The sequence below is a fragment of the Pipra filicauda genome, unplaced genomic scaffold (assembly GCF_003945595.2).
Source record: "Pipra filicauda isolate LSUMZ 115617 unplaced genomic scaffold, ASM394559v2 scaffold66_size7647185_pilon, whole genome shotgun sequence".
Taxonomy (NCBI): Eukaryota; Metazoa; Chordata; class Aves; order Passeriformes; family Pipridae; genus Pipra; species Pipra filicauda.
Window position 1 is genome coordinate 2,650,135 of NW_024104831.1, and position 23,473 is coordinate 2,673,607.

General features: G+C 35.7%; 1 protein-coding gene across 8 annotated transcripts in view; it reads left to right on the forward strand.

The window, feature by feature from the left end:
• DGKB (diacylglycerol kinase beta) overlaps positions 1-23,473 on the forward strand; it is a 386,692-nt gene that overhangs the window by 186,029 nt on the left and 177,190 nt on the right. For all 8 annotated transcript variants that reach the window (XM_027723229.2, XM_027723230.2, XM_027723231.2 and 5 more), the window contains 3 exons: positions 3,388-3,473; positions 5,747-5,836; positions 8,080-8,240. In XM_027723229.2, coding sequence (XP_027579030.1) covers positions 3,388-3,473; positions 5,747-5,836; positions 8,080-8,240 — 337 coding nt within the window. The remainder of the gene's footprint in view (positions 1-3,387; positions 3,474-5,746; positions 5,837-8,079; positions 8,241-23,473) is intronic.

Here is a 23,473-nt window from a genome sequence, read left to right on the forward strand (position 1 = left end):
ACATATGAAACTTAAATCCTCAGTTTAAAGATATATTTTGAACAGCTGTTTAGCAGTATTTTTGCTTCTATGACATCTGTAGTGTTGACAACTGATACTTATCCTGAGATACAAATATCAGAGGATTACTCTTCGATTGCAATATTGACAGTTTTAAATTTTGCTTCCACTATGAGTGAAGAAGACTGGCTGAATCATTTCACACATTGCTGTTGTTATGCCACCTTGTGTGGCTGAGACCAGAAATTCTGCATAGTGCGTTGCTTCTGGGCGTAAGAGAAAAGGTCATGTGCAGGTATCTAAATGGAAAATATTGCAATTTACGTTTTCAAATAGTTTTACTGTGAGTGGGGTGGGATTTTCTTAAACAGTTCTATAAGAATGTGTATGTGTGGTATCTGTGCATAAATCAATTAATTACATGATTCAACAGCAAATAGTTACATCCTCTAGCATTGGTGTTTTATTCATAAATTATTTTCCTACATTCCTATGGATTTAGGGAGGTGATTATGAAAAACTGAACTAGAGTAATATAGGTATTTTAAACAGTTGCCCTCTTTCAGGTGGAAATTACTGATTTATCAGCAGAAACTCAATAATTGCCTTTGCATGCCTCCTTGTTTCTGGCAAAATAAAATAAAAATAGGCTGCTATCAAACACCTTCAGTGTTTAAATTTTTTTTAGGAATATAGGATTAAATTTGTATTCTGGTCCTTTAACTTAGTCTGACGGTGCACAAAACCTTTATAATTACTTCCAATTTTTTTTAGTTTCACTTTAAGCCACTTTTACTAAGTTCTCAAACAGTTTGTTTTTGTTTTTTTTTTCCTTTTCAAACCACATCAAAAATGTCCTGTGGAGAAAAAAGTGACAGATGCTGTTAAACAATGATTGAGCACAACTTTCTTGGTAGGCAATACATACTTTTTCCCTGAAGCTCTATAAAGAAATATTTCAAATTCTTTCTTTACAACTATAACAGTTCCTGAGTTTGAATGAAACTGTATAAAATGGAAAACCATGTTCCCTTCCCAACTATTAATGTAGGCTGCACATTCTAATTCAATGAATGAGATTTATTTACATATATAATTGTATAACTATATTTAATCTTATAAAGTAATTTGATTTTATAAATATTTATATTTGCTATAGTTTATTTATATACACTGCATTTATATATGCAAACATACAATGTAAGGTATATTATGCATTATTTTTATGTGGTTTGTGTGTTAGATTTTTATATAATGTACATATTTTATATTTAAATTTATTAAAAGAAAAAGTTATGTGAGCTTAATGCTGTACTTTGCTCAGAAAATTCACTATCTATGGATATAAAGTGCTCCAAGGGAAAAATGAATGAAGCTTATTGAGAATATTTTTGACAATATGGTTTTGCCAGATTCTTCAGCCCCCGCTTTTTTTTAAGTTATACCCTTTTGATGAAGATTAAATATACAGTCAAAATAAAAAGAATGTTTGATGACCATAGGGTGAAGAAACTTGTTTATAAAAAGAGACAGAGGTTTAGGTCTGTGTTCTGCCAATCTGGATCAATGTTAGCATCAACCCTGGACTTTTGGTGTTGTTCTCATTGGTTGTTTGGTTGGGTTTTTTCCAGACTTTCTTTTTGACATCTTTTACAAAGGTAGAAATGCTTAAATATTTATAGACATCAGTAGCCTGCCACCACTTTTGGGCTATAATTCGATTTTAAATTAAGCTGAAATACCCTCAATATTGGAAGCAATATTATTAAACCTTATAACTTTGTACAAACCCAACACATTGGGGCGAAGTGCGAATGCTGGTGACGGGAGGCGTTTGTCTCTATGCCAGGTCTCTTGAAGTGATGGAGATGCACACCTGTGGGCCAGGACATAACTCAGTGCCTACTCTTACAGTGGTAGGAGGTGACTTCCAGCAGAGGGTCTTTCAGCACATATGCTTATTAGAAGATATGTTCCCCAAGTGTACCCAGTCAGATCTGGCACATGACATTTTGGATCAGAAGACATCCTATAGCACTTCTCCTCAGATGTGTGAAGTGGAATGTAAGAGGTGAGAAGGGTAAAGCAGACTTTAATGCAGGACCAGTAAGCATCCTTCAGGCATTGTACTTGACACTTGAAATTGCCTAAGAGCTCTTCTGAGCAGAGAAAATTAGAGGGAGTGGGACATCTGTTGAGCTTATTTCTATGTAGCTTTGCTAACCTTAAAATTCTGTTCCAAAACTAAAAGAACAAGAAGTTGTCCTGTCATCTTCTATATATTATGTAAATTTTTTGATCATTGTACTTTTCATTTCCTTCTCTCTTGCTCGCTTTTTCACTCTGTAGTTTTCAAGTGTTCTTGATTTTATCAAGAGGCCTAGAAGAATTTTTAGGACTTCCTAGGGACAGGAACTCCATTCCCTGTGAAACATTAAAGTTTCATAAGGAAAAAAATATGAATTAGAGACTTGCAAGCTATTGTGTATATTTATTCACATTTAAGAATTTTTAACAATGTATTAGTTGTGCGTTTATTAGGACATTGCAAACTGGAAATCAGATCTGGTCACTAGAATATAGAATATGCATTAAGATATCTGTCACACTAATGAATAGAAGGTGTGTGAATGTACGTATGCACATGCACTCACACACACAGAGTCATTCAACAAAATTAGTGGAAGTTTTCTGTCTAGTCACGATTTATTTGTAAGGACTAATTTCAGCATGTGTCAAAAGCTATCATGAAAAGATGCTTTTAAATTTAAATTATTGCAATTTAGGATTGTTTTAAAATATACTCACTTGTCAGCATTATGGACCATAGGTATTGAATGAAGGCGATAATGAGGTGCTGATACTCAATGGATATGGAAGCAGAAATAGCCAGGCAAATACTACCAAAGATACTTTACTTTTAAAAATATGGTTGGATGATGAAATGGGTGTCTTAAATCTGATGCTTTCCCATTTCGTATCAAACAATGATGGAACGTTCTTTATACCAACTACAGAATATTCAATTTAATATGTAGTAGTATACTACCAGAAATACGATGTTTTCATATACTTTTATATCTAGAACTTCACAAGGAAATGTTATGGCTGATACATTTAGATAAATTAGGCTTTTCTTTCTTGAGAGACTACCTATCTATTTACAACTAAGTGAACAGAACAACTAAGTGAATTTTGACTGAAATTTTTCAGATAATGCAGTGTTGGATTGTATTTGTCTAAAAAATGAATGCATGAGCAGAAGCGATTATTATTTCAAGTGTTCACTTGCCATTTACTATTAAATTAAATGTCTCAAGCCATTAAATGTTTGCATAATGCACAATATATTTATCATAATTGGGTATCTTCATTTACTGTTTTTAGGTTAAATTTTTTCCGAGATGTTGCTGAGTTCAGAGTACTAGCATGTGGTGGAGATGGAACAGTAGGCTGGATTTTGGATTGCATAGGTAATCTCTACCATTTGCATAGTTGTGCTTGACTCGTGGTTTTCCTTTTAATGCTCTTCCTTATATACCACTGTATGGATACAGCTATTTCAAACAAGACCTTGTTCATTTAAATTTCTGAAATGTATTATTTTGGGATATGATTATTTTAAAGGATATTCAAATTGAAAAAGATATCCAAAATTTCTAGAAGTCCAGTGTTTATAGTGCTCTGGGTTCCCTGAAAGCAAGAAATTTGAATTAATCTATTCTAATTTCATTTCAGAGTCTATTCTCCAATTGAATCAAATCTAAGTTGTTATTTTAAGACAATTTACCTTAGCTCACTTGCTTTTTCACTTACCAAATTTTTGTATATACTCTATTATCCTATAATGGAGATAATGTACTAAGAGATGGTTCAGCTTTGGAGTTCTTTCAGTCAGTTGTGTGTCAAGTCCTGTGTACAAATCGTTAGGAAGGCCCAGAAGTCAAGGTATTACAGACTTAAACTTCTCAAAGCTTATTAGGGGGAATGTCTTCCACATCATTTATTTGGTGTTAGAGAGGCTGCACAGAAAAAAAACGGGCACATGTGACGATGGAAATTAGGAAGGGGATGAAGAGAGGTCAAAAGACACAATTGAAAGTTTATCTAGAGTGTTTAAAAGTGTGTGCTTTGGAGGGGAAGGACCAGAAAACTTTTAAAAGTTCACTGAAAATTAAAACTGATGTCATGAAAGAATGACAGCAAAGGCATATTCCTAAACTTGGTTGGAGAAAAAAAATCTTTTTGCAAATGAAAGCTGCTGATTGTAACTCTCAAATAGCATTCAGAGTCATAAATCAATGTACATAAATATCAGGGGTATTGCCTAAATGTGGAAGGAATGAAGTTTTGCAGCTCTTAATTGTGTTATCGCCTTTTTCATGAGGTCTAAAATGTCATGCAGTTACTTTCTCTTTCAGTGACATTATTTGGACAAAAATACTCTATTTTGTCTTCATAACTTACTATCTTCTGCAGCAATTTCTGTGTTACAGAACTAAGAAATTTTTGGGGGGATCCAGGATTCATCTGTTTCATAAGTGCAGGAAGTAGATTTTCAATGCTGCCTTTTAGGGAGCAAAAGCACTTTGGCATATAAAGTGTAAGAAAGCACCTGCTTCTAGATCCTTTCTAGTCTGGTCTTCCCAGATCTCCTAATATACAAAGAGTCTTAGCTGAAAGTAAGGGAGGAAGGGAGGAAGTAAGGAAGGAAAGAGGGAGGGAGGAAGAAAGGAAGGAAGGAAGGAAGAATTCTCATCAGTTTGAGACTTTTAAATGTTTTTTTTAAATTATTTTATTAAATATTTAATTCTCTTAAAGATTTTCAGTACACTGATATTGTGAATGTTAAATCTTTCTAAAGTATTGATAAATATCAAGACGTCCCTGCTGCATCCATTTTATAGATAAATTCCTGCTGATTATTGCTGATAATTTTGCGTTATTCTATGAACAAAATAACTGATTGTTTGATTAACCAAATATAACTTTTAAACTCGACATGCTATTTGTATGACAAATTTTATATTTGAAATTTTATACCTAGAGGATAGCTCCCCTAATTCCAGCTTTTCAGAAAGAATTTTCCACTTCTTGATGATGGTTTTCCCACTGGATTTTGAACAGAGATCCTTGGGCTTAAGATGCTACAAAAATATTGGTAAAGACTGAAAAGATGCTATAAATTTATGCATTTCAAAACATTGCTTATTAAATACAAAATAGACTTGATCAAATAGATCAGTGCTTGTTTAGAATAGCAGGTTTAATTCCTGATGGGCAAACCCAACTAAGTCCTGGTGTTAGTTCCAAGGACTTCTTGGTAATGGTGCTCATGTGTAGACACAAATCCAGGTAAATACATGGTTAAACACAGATTTGGTCACCCAAATTAAAAATTACAAGGTTCACCTCATTATTCATGCCCCTAACTATTACTCTTTTGCATTTGTAGCTGGGAATGGCAGAACTGAGAACAAGAGAGAGCACACCATATTCAGTCTTGGAAAGCTCTTGAGTATCATTGCTTATGAATGCTTGTCTATGGGTTACAAAAATCCTTTTGATAACAAGTAAATTAGGATTAAGAATTGAATATTGACTGGAGAAGGGGCTGCATAATGGACTGGCTTGGTAAAATGCTCACTGCTGATGAGGCAGCATAATTTCATACACAAAAAGTGTCTTTCACTGAAACAAAACCTAACAAAGTTCCTTAGTTATGTTTTTCCTTCTTTATTCACAGAGAAAGCGAACTTGATTAAGCATCCTCCAGTTGCTATACTGCCTCTTGGGACCGGCAATGATTTAGCAAGGTGTCTGAGATGGGGAGGAGGTAAACACAAATTACAATATAATGTATTATGGAGTTAAAGGGAAAAAAATAACTTTTCCATCCAAGTCTACATTTGGACTTCTTTTTTATGAACCATTATCACCTTTCCTCTTTTTGGAATTAGCTGTTTGTAAATGTTGTATAGATATATAAAATATTAAAGGTTGTAATCACTCTTCATACCCTGTTTGTAGCTTCTGCTGACACCAAAAAGGCTCCAAGGTGTAATGAGAGTAGTGTATAGCTATTTAGTTGGATTTTTACCATCTGTATTGCAGTTATTGATTTGATCAATACCTTGTAAAGGGAGTAGTCTTAAATGGGTTTTAGTTGGGACTGTTGTAAAAGGGTTACTGAAAACATCTAATAGTGGGTTTGGAGTAGTTTCATCTTTTTTTAATATTTAAAAATATTAAATGAAAAATGTGTCTCAGCCTAGGACTAGTTCCTTTGGTCCACTCCCTTTCTGTTCTCCTACAGAAGATTCCAGACTTGAAGTGCTGTGGTGCTGTTTATTAGGAAATGAGAAGGCAAAGAATGCTGAAAGTCAAACCTTTAATACCCTTTGCATCCTTTCCTGGATGTATGGAGCTTTACTCTCAGCTCCTTCAATAACTTATTTCCATTTAGAATTTGCATTCTAGGATAACTTGAAGGAGACACAAGGAAGAAAGACTTAGGCAAGACTCAATCCGGGGTGAAAGCACATCATTTTATGGGCTCATAGCCAGGTCTATTTCAGGTCTTGGTTGTTTCAGTCGAGATATTTTGTATTTGGAACTTGGCTGTTTATTTGAAAGTTCTCAGCCTTTGCAGATACCTTACTACTTCTGTCTCATCCAAGTTTTCTTTCCAAATGTCTGCCTTATTACCAGAGAGTCTTTAGCAAATTCTTAGTAGTTTTCATGCTATAGAACTTCTCTGTTAACCATAATGTTCTGTCAAATCAATTGAGGACCTCCTTCATTTTCTCTGTCATGACTTGATTGTTTACTTCTCATAGTCTTGGGGGGGAAAAAAAGGAAAACAAACAAGCCAAAACCCAATCAAATCAACCTTACCTCACTTTCTCAATAATTCATAGACTAGTCACAGAATAATCAGGTTCCCTAGTCCAGTCTCCTGTTCTAAGCAGGGTCAGCTATGAGAGCATTTGATTATATTAGTCAGGAGCTGTTCCTCCATTCACTTTTAATGTTCTAAGTGATTCCATTTGGACTAAAATAGAAAAAGTGTGAAAATATTCTGACTTTCGTCATTCTTTGCCCAGTTGCTTTTTGGTAAGCAATACCATAATACAGATTTTCTGGAACTTCCGTAGATGGGAGAGGAGACAGGGCTTCCAGAAACTAAATTGCTGGTGAGTGATCTCAAGAATACAGACAGATAGAATTGTGCACGCTGCTGTTATGCAGTGGTTAGCAGTAACTAACAAAAGTGTACCATACAACCATAAAGAAATACATCAGCAGTGGGTTTTGAGCAAGGAGGCTTTCAATGGTTTTACCTGCTAAAGCTGTTAATGATCCAGGAAATACATATTGCTTGAATATGAAAATTCTTCTTATTATTTGAAGAAGGAATGAATCCACAGATCTTAGTTATCTATTGCAAAGTCATTTGGTCTGAATAGTATTCAGAGTTGATAGTCACTTAGTAAAATCTCCACAGTTTTTATGCATACACACATGCTTGTGTGTACTCAGGAGTGTGCGAATAAGTTTTCTACTCAGTTTAGTATACAATGTAGTGAACTACTAGTGAATTACATGTGAGTGCTTCTTGGTGAGTAAGAGTGAGATTTTTCTACAGAGCAGGATGAAACACATTAAGAGGTTGTTGAAATATGGAAAATGTTATTTTTGCTGATAAGTCATCAATTATGGATTTGAAATTTTGGATTTGTTATGCTAGACCACATTTAAACAATCCCTAAAAAATAGTAGATTACTTTTAACCTTTCAGTCTCTTGTCAGGCTTTCATCAGACAATCCTGCTTCTCGGGTCTTATATGCATAGTTTTCATTTTTCTAGTCATAGAATCATAGTATAGTTTGGGTTGGAAGGGACCTTTAAAGGTTAGTTACCTACTCCAACCACCGCCTCCCCCTGCAATGAGCGGGGACGTCTTCAATTAAATCAGGTTGCTCAGAGCCCTGTCCAACCAGTTTTCTAGAAAGAGAAAGAAAATGTAATGAAACTTTATTATGCTTGATTAAATAACTGGTTTTATGTTTTGCTAGGTTATGAAGGTGAGAATTTGATGAAGATCTTAAAAGACATTGAGAATAGCTCAGAGATTTTACTGGACAGGTGGAAATTTGAAGTAATACCCAATGATAAAGATGAGAAGGGAGACCCAGTGCCTTACAACATCATCAATAACTACTTTTCTATTGGCGTGGTAAGACTTATGCTTATCCTTAACTGATTTTCTTTTTCTGTTTTGAATAAATATTTGCATCACATGTCTTCAAATGAAGAATTGTTGGCTATAGATCATTTATAATGTTGTTTTGCTAGTGAAATGAATACACAGATGACTGACAGCAATTTGCATAAATTTACTTCCTCACATTCAAACCAGAACTATTTTTCACAACTGTCTACCTTCCCATTTATATAGAAGATATTTGTATTGTTCTTAATGGTTTATGAGCAGCTATAGCACTAAATTTATATTGTCATTTTGAAGGTCCTATAAAAATATAAAGGAAAAACTAATCACTTAATAAGAACTCTAAGCAACCTTTTCAATTAGTATTCACATAGTCCAAACTGTTTAAAAGAATAGTTGCATTCTTTATTCCTTCAGGGCAGCTTTAAATAATAAAATAATAATACAAAAAAAAGCCACAAAAAAAACCCCCACAAGTGTCGTCTTAGTTCTGTCTTATAGGGATATTCACATCTTGAATGAATTAGAAGGAAAAGGGATTTAAGAAGCTCTTCATGTCTGAGGAACTGCATCTCTGGTTTGTGCTTCAAACGTGTTACATGTACTATCTACATTTCTTAAAGTTAGCATGAATTTCTTTACTCATATTTGACTTTTGGTTTGTTGTTAATTTTAGATACTGTTCTCAAGAACCATTACTTCCTATCTCACTTAGGTGTTTCCCATTTGATTCTTCCTGCCTACATGCAGAAACTTACACTCAATTGGATTATACTCTCTTTTAATTTTTGCTGTTTCTCCAAGACACTGTGAAAACTATTGGTGACCTAAAACATATTGCACATTGCCTCATAGATTCCTGCCAAATAATAAGCACAGTCTCTAATCCAGCATGAATAGAACCTGCTGTATGAATTTTGTAACAGTATGCCAGAGATTCTATTTAATAACAAACAATCTAAATGTATGCTTAGAAAGGCCAGGAGAGTAAAACTGAATAAAATTGTGCTTGATATGGGGCTCTTAGTGCTGTAGGACCATAATTCAGGTGGGAAGGGATTGCAGAAAGTCATTAGTTCTAAGCAGGGTCAGCTATGAGAGCAGATCACATTGCTCAGGACATTACCCATTTAGGTCTTAAATGCCTCCAACTTTTTGGGGTGCTTGACTATCTTTATGATGAAGATTTTTTTCCCAATATCCTGTCTGAATCTCTCGTTTCAACATAAATTATCTGTCGCCCCTCCTCCTATTATGTGCTGCTGTGAAGAGATCTGGCTTTTTCATCGTGATAACCTCCTCATAGGTACTTGCAGGCTATTAGATCTGCCTGAAACTCTTCTAACCTGTGATCCACCTTATCCAGCCAGTCTACTTTCTTTAATCTCTTTCCAGCAATCGAGACCATAATATCCCAACTTGGATGCAAGAATGCTGAGGTAGACAGTGTTCAAAACCTTGCTGAATTGAGCATGACATCCACTGCTCTCCCCTCGTCTGCCAGTCAAGTTGTTTTTAACATAGGCAGCAATCAGAATTAAATTTACCTCTTAGAAGGAAAATGATACACTAAGTTGAAAAGGAATGTTGGAGACAGTAGCATATATATGTGAAAAGTTTGATTAGTATGTTGAAGCCGAACAAGACAATTTTTTCTATAGCAGTCTAAAGCTCTGATGTGTGTGTAAGTACTGTACTACATCTAAGTACAGGGAAAAAACTAAGAAAGAGACTAAGATGTAGTAGGTGAATGACTGTGTGTGATGTTCAACCTGCTGAAAGCACGAAGCACAGAAGTACCATAAAAAATGTAAGCCAAGCTGTGTGTCAGTTTCAAAGCAGGAGCTAAAAAACATCTAAGAGCAATGTAGAATAAGATAAAGATTTTTCAAGTGCTCACATCCATCATTCTGTCAGGATGGCAAGATACCAGGAGAGAAGTTCCATCTGCTTCCTAATAATACTGGAGTCACTGAAACAAGCTAAATATCCAAGAAAAAAAAGTGCATTAAATCACATTTGCTTTAAAAAACAAAAACATCACCTCCAAGAAAACCTAACCAAACCAAAAAACCTCTGCAAGAATATAGTAGGGTCATCTGAAAATGGAAGCTTGTCTTGGAAAGCCACAGGTTTGGTGAGCTGGACAAACATAACTGGTAATATTAGAGGACAAATAAGCAGGCATGATAGAGACAGGAAACATTAGGCCACCTGTCAGGCAGTGGCAAGTTCAGTTACTTTGGAAGAGATGACATTGCTCAGGGCATTTGTTTTGGAGAAAATAAAAATGTTATTTTCCCTGTAATCTACATGACCAGCTTTAATAGTGATACATTCATGCACTAGGTTGATATTTATCCCAGTGATCATCAAAGACAGAGTTCAGTACTGTTAGTGTTGTGTTATCACAGACTGTGTTCTTGGGCTTTCCACTTCTGCAGTTGCTTCACTAGTGGAATTTCAGTTATGTCACTTCATTTGGCCAACTTGCTGTTGTTATAAACTATCAGAGGGAGTGCGTGTGTGGACAGAATATGTCATTGCACATAGTATTTGTCATGGTTAGCCTTTTCCCTATGGATAAAACAGTCAGTATAACTCTTGCTGCTTTCTTCAAGAACTTACCGTTAATGGATGGCTCAACGTGTATATGTGGACAGTTGCTTTGGATAAGCTTGTGTGCTGTAATACCCCTGCAAATCTTTATTTTATCCTAGCTTTTTTCCATATCTGTATCTCAGGCCTGTAAAACAAACAAAACAAACAAACACTTCCTGACTGATTTATAAGGCATGCTATCTTAGAATAGAGACATATTTTCATAAAATTCAGTAGTAACTCTTCAGTTCGATGCTTGAAATTAACCCCTCAAAAAACCAAAAAACTAAAAAAACCCCATGCAAACAAAATAATTATCAAACCAAACCCCCATATGCTCATGACTGTATGCCATTGTTGCTCAAAAAATAAGAGGAAAAAAGTGGATATAGATTCCCCCAAAACAAACTCCTATTTTTGAAAACAATTGCTTACAAGTCTACTCTCAGATCTTGCCAGGATTGACCCAGTTTCTTCTGTTATGCAGTGATAGCAAAGCATAAATGCACATTGTTAATTGTAAATATAAGAAAGGTATTAAGCTATTGGAGAGTGTCCAAATGAGGGCAAGGAAGGTGGTGAAGGACCTTGAGGGGAAGCTGTATGAGGAGCGGTTGAGGTCACTTGGTCTGTTCAGCCTGGAGAAGAGGAGACTGAGGGGAGACCTCATTGCAGTTACAACTTCCTCGTGAGGGGAAGAGGAGGGGCAGGCACTGATCTCTTCTCTTGCTGACCAGTGACAGGAGCCTGAGGGTTGTTCACAGAAAGGGTGATCAGACATTGAAATGGGCTGTCCAGGGAGGTGGTGGAGTCATTATCCCTGGAGGTGTTTAAGGAAAGACCTGGCACTTAGTGCCATGATCTATTTGACATGGTGCTATTTGGTCATAGGTTGAACTCGATCTCAGAGGTCTTTTCCAACCCAATGGGTTCTGTGATAAAATTGATGGGCATACATTCTCTGAAATTCGCAATATATTCAGTGAAGTTCACGATAATTCTGTGAAATTCGTAATAAGCGAAGAACATGGTGAAATAATCATTTGCTGATTGAGACCTGAGCAGCAGCCGTGGAAGATGAGTGACCAATAGACAGTGAGGCAAACTCTCACATAAATATAAAAACCAGAAAGACATTGTAACATTCTTTGTTACCTTGAGAAGCACTTCCATCTGCACTGTTAGCAAACCCCACACTGGCATGGTCAAAAATTTTATATACTGCTAAGATGTGTAGAAAGGGTTCTTTTAAGCTTAGGGATAAGTAGCTTAGTTGTCAAGCAATTTTAGTTAGATAATAATCACTTAAAATGAAAGTGATTGTCAAGGCTGTTCATCTCTTACTGGGAAGTTATGAAAGGATATCAAATATGTAGGGAAAGTATAATGCTTATTTTTAGTGCTTCTCAAATGCTTGTCTCAAAGTGAGACAAAGTGGGTATTTTGATAACTCTAAGAATGCCTCATTAAATGTTCTGTTGTGATTAAACATTAGAAACCTTGACTTTCACTAAATGCCTAGCTGAAAAGAGGGGAAGGAGGAAGAAGCCATCTTATATACTTAGGGATAGGAAAAATGTGTGAAAGAGCAAAATATCTATGCTTTCTGTGCTTTCTCTTCAAAGTGGATATTCAAGAGAAATGACTCATTGTTTCTCTCTACCAGAGCCACCTTTTAATAATTGAGAGGGGCAGGAGACCCACAGGAGTCCTAGGAACAAGCCACAGACATGCAGGATGCATGATGGAGGCAGAGTTGTGTAGGCAAAATCATAGTGGAGGTTTAGGGTTTGAATTAGTTCATTAAAAGTTAGGAAATATTGTGAGCTAGGCAAAGTCTATTCACTCATACTCTTTTTTTAAAAACCATTTTTATAACTTACCTCTACTTGGATTATCCAATAAAAGTACCTGGAAAATTGCTCAATAAGTCCTAATTTTCTAAGTGTGGGCATACTAGCAGTATTGTAACTGCCACACATTCATGGAAGATTAAAAAAACCCAAACAAAACCCAGCTAAAAAACCCAGAGAAATCAGGCAAAAACTATAATGAAGTTCTTTAAAAAATATCTCATTATGATTTGATATCTCATAATTAATAGATTTTATTCCTAAATATAGGTGAGTTCTTCAGAGGCTCCTCCTTGACTGGAGCAAATAGCTGTAGGCCAAGCCAAATGCATAGTTGCAGTCGTCTGAGAACCAAGCATCATTCTGCTGCAGCCAACTTAGCTAGACCCTGCTTTTTTTGCATTTATTACACAAACAGCTTAAAAATATTAAATAAAAACCGATTATTTTTGTCAGATAATGGCTTATCTCAAAAAAAGGCTAAAATTTTTTAAACCGAATGATTCATCTATTTCCCATTGACTTCCTTTATAGTTACTAATAACACTGTATTGCTTTCCATTTTGTGGATAATAATGCTGAAAGAAACTATGAATAGATCTTAAGATGAGATCTAAAGTAGCTTTCCCAGAAGCAAGCATAATTTTGAATTTACTGTTCTGCCACTGAATTAACTTAAGAGTTTAGCCTTTATGGAGCCAAAATTAGGTTGACATGAATCAGTACTGAGGATCTTTAACCATAAACATTTTCTTTCTGTTTTCTTTAATTGTTTTAGCTTTTAAATAAATCATAAATTTATCTGATGTTAATAGGAGATAAACTGTTAACAACACTGTTTAACTATCATTTGAATTTTTGTAACTGCATGGGGTATTACAGAGCATATGCTGCTAAGCCTCTTGCAGTTCTGTAATTAGAATGTCGGAGCATCATAAACTGAACTTGCAAACATCTGCATTGTCTTTTAGTACAAGTCCATATGGAAAGAAATATTACTGAGATAGATTTTAAGGCAATTTATTCTAGATAGTGGCACAGTGCAACCTTCCCTATGCTAAAACAGCAGATACCATTCTAAAATGAAAGCAAACCTTACTGGTGTCAGGGCAGTATTCAAGGTGTAAGAGTAAACCAAGAGCCATAGTTCTGATTGGTGTTTACAGATGGCAGCTCTAAAGATTATACTAGAGATCATTGTATATCCTTGCGTTTAATTAGTAATGTTCTGTATGAATGCCTGATTAGATAACTCTGATTTTCATGTCTCTTTTCTTCCTCTTGGGCCATATTCCATGAAAATTTTAAATTAGTTTATGTTTTTGACCACATTATGTAGCTGTTATGTGTGTAAAGAACATACATAGTCTCTCTGTTCACGCTGAGGTTGATTGCCTAATGTTCTGTCCAGGAGGACTGCAAGGTTTGCTGTCTCTTAGGAAAACAGCAGAGTCCCCTAGAGGCTTACATTCTTTGTAGGTCCAGAATTGCTTCTCCTTTGTCTAGACTGATCACCTGCATGCATGCTTTAGGGTAAGCCTACTTGGGATCTTTGCTGTTGCTGCTCTTTTACCTACATACCTGAAGAGTTGTTGTCAGCAGAGTCAAGCTCCCTAGGAAGCTTAAAGCTGTAGCTGATTTCATTCAGACTATTTCATTTGCATGAGGTACTTAAGATGTGGAAAACATCTTATTTGTCTACTTACTGAGACAGGATTTAAATAAGAATCTTCCAACCTCCCTTCAACTGAAAATTTGAATACGTGGTGCAAACACATACACAAGAACATATTGGAGGGCAAAAAAGGAGTGGAATGCTCTAGGACAGTAATTAAGACAGTAACCTGGAAGCGAACTGGGATATCCAGATTCTTGTTCCATCTGTTGTTTTTGTCCATTTGATTATCTTGTACATGGCAATTCAGAAACTTACATTACTATGAATGACTTCTTTTCTAATATCAATAGGTAGAGAATTTTAATGCAAAAACTGAACTTATGGAAGTAGAACATCCCAGTCTTTCATTCAGTCTTTACAGCACGTGATAATTGAGTTCATAGCAATATGGTGATATTCTCACTTGTATGATCTACAATAAAAATATTTTTTGTGAATGTTTTTAGAAAAACACAGTAAAGATATCTGAATGTACCTGGAAATGTTCTGTAAGTTCTTAAAGAAACAAGTCAGTACTATATGTTGGTTTAATAAAAAAAGCCAGTTATTTAGGTAGAGGGGAAACTTCTTTAATACTGGTAAGTTGTACTACAATCAAGATGTGTTTTCTGAAGAATTATTATCACAAAGTAGCAAAGGTCTAAGACAAAGACAAGTGTACTTTTGTGACACCTAATACGTTACTATCCAAATGCACTATCAAATAGTGACAAATATTACATGGTCATGACTTAATATCCTTCAGTCTTAACCAGTCACTAAGAGCCTCTTATTCTGCCAGTAAAGAAAAATATGACTTCTTAATTCTCTTAATCATAAATTTTAACTTGTTAAGGGTCTACTTCCCCATACTCTGTCATCAACCTCCACTTCCATTAAATCTCCTTATTTTTTTTTTTCAAAACTGGAAAAAAAAAAAGAAAAATCTTACATAGAAGCCATATTTTTGGTTTTTCTTGAGAAAGAACATTTCATTAGCATTGATAGGAACTTTGACTATCAGAATTTTTAGTCTCAAATACCGGTGTCTTAAGTAGGGTTATTCCTCTAACTGACTATGTGGTCCCATAATCTTTTATTTTCTATGTAATTTTATTATCTACGCTATTTTTTTAGGGTATATTTATTACTACAAGAAAAAGGAGTTTATTAGGGAATATAATATTTACAACTAGGAACGAATTTTTGTTGTATAGTGGGCCCATATTTTGGAATTTCAAAGCCTCATAGCATTTTGGTGTTCATGGTAGTTAAAGGGAATTTTTTTCCCCCCCTAGGAAAATATCATAAGGGCATTTGCTGATTCAGTGCAGAATTTAAGCACATGAACATTTTAACACTAATTCAATGTGACATTTAAGTATGTGTTTAAACTTTCCTGATCTAACGAAGCAGTTAAATACTTAGTTAATTTTTTAAGCATTTTCTGCATTTTCATTAATATGGCTGGACAAATGCACATGTTAAATTCTGGGCATTTGGTGTAAGCTAATTAATTATTAAAGTGGGATTTGTAGGTATACATAACTAAAAACCATGTTTATTGGTTTGCTGAACTGATATGAACATAAACACATGCCTAAGTGATTTTGTGAATCCTAATCATCACTTAGAATGTGCTAATGGAATGCTGTGATATATTACATTATTTCTGTGCCAAAGTGGGAAAGAACACTTCGTAATAAACAGTATTATTGCTTTGTAATCCAAATAACTTCTTTTTTCCTGAAAAAAGGGTTAAGAAAATGAACAATTCATCCATGTGTGAATGCAAATATAATATTAAAAGATCCTTATTGATACTGGGTATGTCATAGCCTCAGTCTTGTAGCCAAATGTGTAAAAGTGTTTTTTCTATCTGTGGAGAGAATTCTGCTCTCTTTCAGAAGGAGTATGTTCAGAAGAACTTCAATCCCAGATTTAAAATACTGTCATATTGAGAAGTCATTGGTAGTTCAATGTATCATTATCTTGTTTAATTTCTTCACATTGCTAGTTTTACTAATTAGTTATTCTTACAGGTTTTTACTACTTGCTTGTTTGAATCCTCTTTAGTCTTTTCAGCATTATTGCTATTGAAATTCCTCTGCAGAAATTTTAGATATAATATATGGCAAATATGATGACATAGGGTTTTTGTTGCAGGGGGTTATTTTTTCCGTAAGGCAGAAAGCCACAAGCTTATACCACGTGCCACGTAAAGCTGGATCTGTAGAACAATTCATAAATAAAGAGCAATAGAAACCTTTCTGAAGATTCCCTCTTGCTAATGTCCTGTGATATTTCCCTGGACATGGAGAATGTGAATTCCATAACTAGAACATAACTACTTATCCTTAGAGTCGGTAATAGCTATACTGCAATGCTGCTGGTGGTGTTTCCTGTTAGCTAGTTTCTGTCTACCCGTATGGATTTAGTTTACCTTCTAAATCCCTCTTACCATCATAGCCTTCTGCCATTCATAAAGTGTATCAGAGTACCCTCACTAGAGGGTTCCACTGTACTGCATGGAATGTATAAGGTACTTTCATGCAGAGAACCAAAGTTTCATAGCTTACTCTACTACGTAATGAGACGTACTACTACAAAAAAAAAGATGATTTCCAGAGGTACCATTTGTTCTATTTTATATAAGTACAAAGAAATTGACAGAATTTAGATTATTCTTTCTGTTTGCTTGGTTATTTATTTATTTTTATTTTAATGCCAAAGTGTGAAGGTATGGCAGTCTGTGCTGGAACTTTCTGAAAATATGTATGTATGTATAACATATAGATTTATTAAGGTTTGCATGTGTGATTTCCCTTACAGTGCAGTAAGAATACTGAGGTTTGTGCTGAATTCACTGTAGGTTTTGTCAGGTTCAGTGAAAATATATATTTCTATGGGCTATATTTAAAGTAGCAAGTAATTTTACTCAGTAGGAGTGTAGCAAATGATGCTGAGTCCCTTCTGTCTACAAAACATGCAGTTTAGTAGTCTTAATTCAAACTGGATATAGTCTGTTCCCCTGCTATGAACTCTCCTAAACGTGCTTATCCTAAAGTGACCTAAATGACTATCAATGGTCTGTAAAACAGAATAATTTCTAGAATTCAGAAGATGTATGTTAAATTTCATGATTGGGAAAGCAATTTATAATAAATAAAATGCAATTAGGCATTATAAACTTAGTAAGCAGATACTACAAAGGATATTTTTTGAGAAAAAGTACAGTGAAATGAAACTTGCAGTCGTCTGATATTTTACCATTGCATACCTTAGCTAGTAGAGATTTTGAGTCTTGTATGTTCAGGGATTTTGCTGGGGTTTTTTTTCTTTTGTTGTGTTGTTTTGAGGGTGTGTTGCATTTGTTTTCATAAAGGGAAGGTCTATAAAGCAGCCTAGTCAACAGCTACTGTCCTAAGTGACAGTTATAAATGAGAGTATATGCCTAAAGACATAATTAATCTGCAGTGAGCTCAGAACAGCTCCTTAGCTAAATGCAACTAAATCAGCTGCATAGTGTGTAATTAACTTAAAACTATATTAGTCCTAGTACAATATTATTCATTATATATGTAAGTTATTTTCTCCATATGAAATTTGTAATATTCTAAGTAATGATTAAGAGTTGATTATAGTATTTCATTTATATGATCATAATATAATTGTGATGTATGTTCATCTTGTTAATGCTGTTATTCCTAGTTGTTCTTAAAAGAAATGTCAAGGATGTCAGGAAAACATGATGTGAGGTTTTTTTCCCACAGACCGAGAAGCATCTATATTCAAATGACATTGAAATTTTAATCCTTGCCTAGATTTTGTAATTCTCCTTGTTAGTGATGACGGGAATGTATCAAGGAAAGATAGAAACCAACTTTATATTGAAGTCAAGTGTAAGGAGAATAAGGTTTAAGGTTGGTCATAAGATTTATTCTGAGCTTAAAGCAGGAAGAAGCTTAGAGGACTGAGAAAATTACTTGAAGAAAAAAGGCAGATATTTTGAAGACGTGGGGCTAGCGATAGAGATAAATTGCATCTGGAAAAGGTTTATGAAATGTGCAAGCTGTGCAGAACATAAGGTGAGCTCTTTGTACACTGATACCTTCACCTGGTATGGTGGGTTGACCATGGCTGGACGCCAGGTGCCCACCCATCTGCTCTATCACTCCCCTTCCCAGCCGAACAGGGGAGAGAGTAAGATGGAAAACAACTCGTGGGGTCAGCTAAGGCAGTTTATTAAAGCAGAATGTGGGCGAAAGCTTATGCATGCAAAAGCGAAGCGAAAGATAACACAGTTCATTCTCTACTTCCCATCAGCAGCGACGGGCGGCCACTCCCGAGAAGCAGAGCTCCAGCACATGTAACGGTTCCTCAGCAGGCAGCCATTGGAGACAATGAATGCCTGCCTTCCTGGTCCTTGCCTTAGCTTTTATATCTGAGCTGATGTCATATGGTCTGGAATATCCCTTTGGTCAGTTTGGGTCAGCTGGCCTACTTGTGTCCCCTCCCAGGATCTTGCCCTCTATTAAGAAATGAATGTTACAGTGCTGATGGTGTGCTCAGCAGTGGCCAAAACACTGGTGTGTTATCAACACTCTTCTAGCTATCAATGCAAAGCACAGCACTATGAGGGCTGCTATGGGGAAAGGAACTCCAGCTCAGCCAGACCCAATACACCTGGATAAGCTGCAAGACATATGTCTCTGTGTACACATGTAAAACTATGTGAAAAATAGCTCAATTGTAATCATTCTGTTTTCATGTGAGAGTTAATCCTGATATGTGTAAACAAGTTTATGTAAATGAGTTGCTTTACCAACTTCTCCCTGACAACATCATTTACCTTTTTCCCGTGCCATTAAAGATCCTGTCTCAGAACTTTACTTTCACAGGTCTGCCAGAGCCCTACTGAGTCTTTTCAGATTGCCTGTCTGTAGCTGAGAGGGACCAAAGAAATCAGAATCATGCTGACTCAAGTGCCCATTGAGGATATGAAGTACAGTTATTTCTGAGAACACAGTATAAAAACCAGTCTGTTACAGGTAACAAAGATGGAGATCCATTTTATAGGCATTTTAGATCAAATTAAATTTATAGATATTTAATTATATACATTTAAGAAATAAATTCTTAATTAATTGCTTTGAATGAATTATTGCTTAGGCAAGTAGCCACTGGAATTTTTTTTTCTGCCTTCTGATTCTGATTGTCTTACTTTAGAAGAACAGTCCACCTGTTGACTATATTCAAAATTGCTGTTAGCACTAGAAAATTCATCTGTGATATTCATCCATAATGAAAAGGGTATGATGTTATTTTAGTGTGTTTTATGTAGTCATACGTGTTGTGTTCTTGATGCTATGAGGTAGAAAGATAAGTCAAAAAAGAGTAAAAAAGGCATTCTGGACATAGACACAGGTATAAAGAGGACAAATAATCAAACATAGAATTCTGAGATTTAAGATGGGCACCTCTTGAGGGAGATTTGAAGGAGAAATTTGATGCATGAATTGCATGTTAAATAGGCACAGGGAATTGTTTTTTTGGCATCCACCATACAATCATATGTATAGTACATATCTGCAGTCAGTCTTGAGACCAGATAGAGATTCTTCTTTCAAATACTCAACAAACACTATTTAGGAAGCATTTTTTAGATCTGAGAAATTTGTATTTATCTGAGAAGAACTCATGTCACAAAATATATTAAAATAATAATAGTATATCAGACATTTAAATTATGTGCTCTATTGAATTTACAGTGTGTGTTATACAAGGGGGGAATTATCTAAAAATCTCAGAGACCTCGAGTTGTCTGCCATGTAGCATTATGTACATATCTAGAGCGGTGATAGCTTAATTGATATTCCTGTGGTACAAAAATATTCTTTATATCTCCAGATCTGAATGTTTTCTACATTTTGATGGCAAAGTCCCAAAAGGAACATGATTTAACTAAACTGAAAGTGGGTGGATTTAGCCAAGAAACACTTAGTCTTATGTTTCCATCTGAACCAGGTGGAACTAGAAGCAAATTACTGAACATAAGTTATTCCATGTCCTTACTGGAACAATTTGTACTAAAAAGCCTCTACAGACACATAGCCAAGGAACTCTCCATTCACTATTTGTGATTTTACACTTCCTTCATTTAAACTGGAGCTCTGAGGGTATAACATAGCAAATTCTTTATTTCTGTGACAATCCCAAGAATACTTAAGCTTATAAAGTGCCAAAGAATGAGTCAAAATTGTTGTCCTTATGCCGTCGTTTTCTGTTACTGGTGATGTCACCAAGGCTGAATGGGCTGATGTGGCACGCTGGAGTAAAAGGCATAGGACCACGCATTTTAGTCAGTGCTTTCCAGTGCATCCTACTAAGCAATCTCACCCTAGAGGATGCTCCTATCAAGGTCTCTGGAAGCACATCGACACATACAGCACAGTGTGCTGTGGTACACTGTGCACCCAGTTGCACCTGCACCTTAGTTTAGCACCACTAAGCGACATACACACTCTTCAGTAACTGTCTAATGTAGACAGAGCACCCTTTCCGTGGCAGCCTGTGGTACCATCCCAATAATGAGGTTTCTGGCTAGTGGACTGTCCTTGGTATTACATGCAGTGCTGCTGCAATGGAAAGACTGTTCGTGCAGGCATTCCAGTCCCTTCACTGACGAAGAAAGAGCTCCTCAGATGCCGGGCTGTCTAGGCTGTTCACATATGCTCTCCTTGCTTTTCTGCTCCGGCTTTTCATGTTTTCCTTTTCACTATACTCTGTAACTCGCAATGTTATACCTTATAACTCATGTTGCAGCACCAGGGGAGTTTTAGATTAGATATTAGGAAAAAATTATTCACCAAAAGGGTGGTCAGGCTGCCCCAGGAAGTGGTGGAATCACCGTACTTGGAAGGATTCAAAAAATGTGTGGATGCGGCACTTTTAGGGACGTGGTTTAGGGGTGAATATGGCAGTGCTGTGTTAAGGGTTGGACTTGATGATCTTAGAGGTCTTTTTCAACCTAGATGATTCTATGATACAAGAGAAGCATTAGAATTGGCACCAGTCACTTCAGAACTGATCATGGTATTAGCCATGTACAGTTGCTGTCTAGACCTGTTATCCTAAAAATTCTTTACCATGTTTATCCCATATGTAAAAAATAATTAATCTGTATGTATTGCATGTTATTGCATCACTTCTTTCTTAGGTGTATCCTTGCATTCAAACAAATCAGATAATCCAGAATGCTAAAGGAAATAAATAGCAGAAGTCTTGGTATTGTCTGGAGAAGCAGATGTAAATGGGGATTCTCTGGACTTTTATATGACTAGTACTTAGGAACAGAAAGATGCACAGATTATATAGATTCAGCCTTGTCGATCTTGGTCAAAGAAGAAAAAAGGAAAATCAGTAAAACACATGGTCTGGGAAGCCAATTCTGATCCATACAGAACTTGTCTAAATTACTGCAGCATTTTGATTCCTTTGTGGAGTAGTAAGAAGAAGATCTGCTGCCTTGCATCAGTAAAATCCCATAGCTGGTGACTAAGAGAACTTCTACTGCCGTTCTTCCACCTTGGGCAAACTTCATGTCAAAGGGGATGATGTCAGATGTTCACTGATGTGTTTCCCTGTTTGTCTGTGACCCGACACATGAAACTGATTTATCACCTACCTGAAATATCCAACCACATTCACTTCTTGCTAGGGTTACAAGGAAGCAAACAACCCTGCTTTCCAAACAACAGTGGCAGTGAATATAGCCAGTCATAAAGATTGATGCCTGGGTAGAAGTTGGGTAATATTAAAAATGTCTGTGCATTCTGGGTTTCTACTTGCCTCTCTTGATTTCAATGAGAGTTTTGCTATGGTGATCCTATTTATTTTGTTTTGTCACTTTTACACTGAGTAGGTTATGAAACTGAGAGAAGGAAAGGCTCTACCAGTGTTTAGAAAAAATGTTATGTTAAGCCAAAAAGAAGCACGGTGGCAGGAGGGTTCTTTGATAGTTCTTCAGTCCAGGAAGATAAATATCAGTTCAAATACTGACTATTTCATGCTTTCATTGCAAAATATCTCTGAAGAAAGAAAATTTTTTTCAAGGGAAAAAACTAACAATGAGACTCGAATGAGAAAAAGTCATTTTCTATGATCATTTTTAAAGTTATTAGATTAATAAGCACAGCCTTAGTTAAATGACATTTCCCTTCTTAGGAGTGTTATTGACATTTTGATATGAGACAGAGCGACCTTTAATGAGATCTTAATCAAAGGTAATATTTATATAATGATACATGAATTCATAAATGCTAGTCAAATAAAAATGCTGTGGTCCATTTTGGCCTTCGCCTTATGAAAATCTGTACAGGTCATAAGATGAAAAACTCAGTGACTGACAACTCTTACTTGATTGTCTAATTATGTCTGGCTAATTGTGCGAGTTAATGTTTGAAGCTGAATCTCACAATGTAACTTAATCCATCACCCAGAAAAATGCATGGAAAAGATACTGATATTTTCTCCTTTGTTCAACGCATAATCTCCTAAATGTTTGAGTTTATGGTGATATCTCTTCTCACTAAAAAAAAAAAAGTTTCAGTTAAAAAAAAATGGCAAAGTTTATGTGAGTTGTATGTTAGCAACCAAAGAAATTTGCAGACTAGTAGATAGATCCTTAAAATTCCTGTTTCAGACCTTAGTTATTACTAGTGATTTTTGTTAGGAAATGCTTTGTTTCACCAGCCAAAATCACAGTCTCTTACATTTTGTTGTGGCTTCAGAGGGCAAAAACCTATGAAAAAAATGAGGTTACCCAAGATATATCCAAGCTGACCTTAAACACTTCCAGGGATGAGGCATCCATGGGGCATCCTGTAGCTTTCTTTGCATGATTTGAATTTGTACTATTAAGCACAGATAAAATAGTGATGTTATTCTTGTACTTTTGTTCATCTGTAAGTAATCTGTGCTGTGGATTTTCCATTACATGGGTAAAGATATAATCATGATGCCTGAGCATGAGCCCAGAATGAGAGCAGCCTTCTTCATGTAATACTGTTCAGTGTGCACATATCAGATCAGGTCAGAGATAGCTTAAGGATGCTCAGTTACAGGAT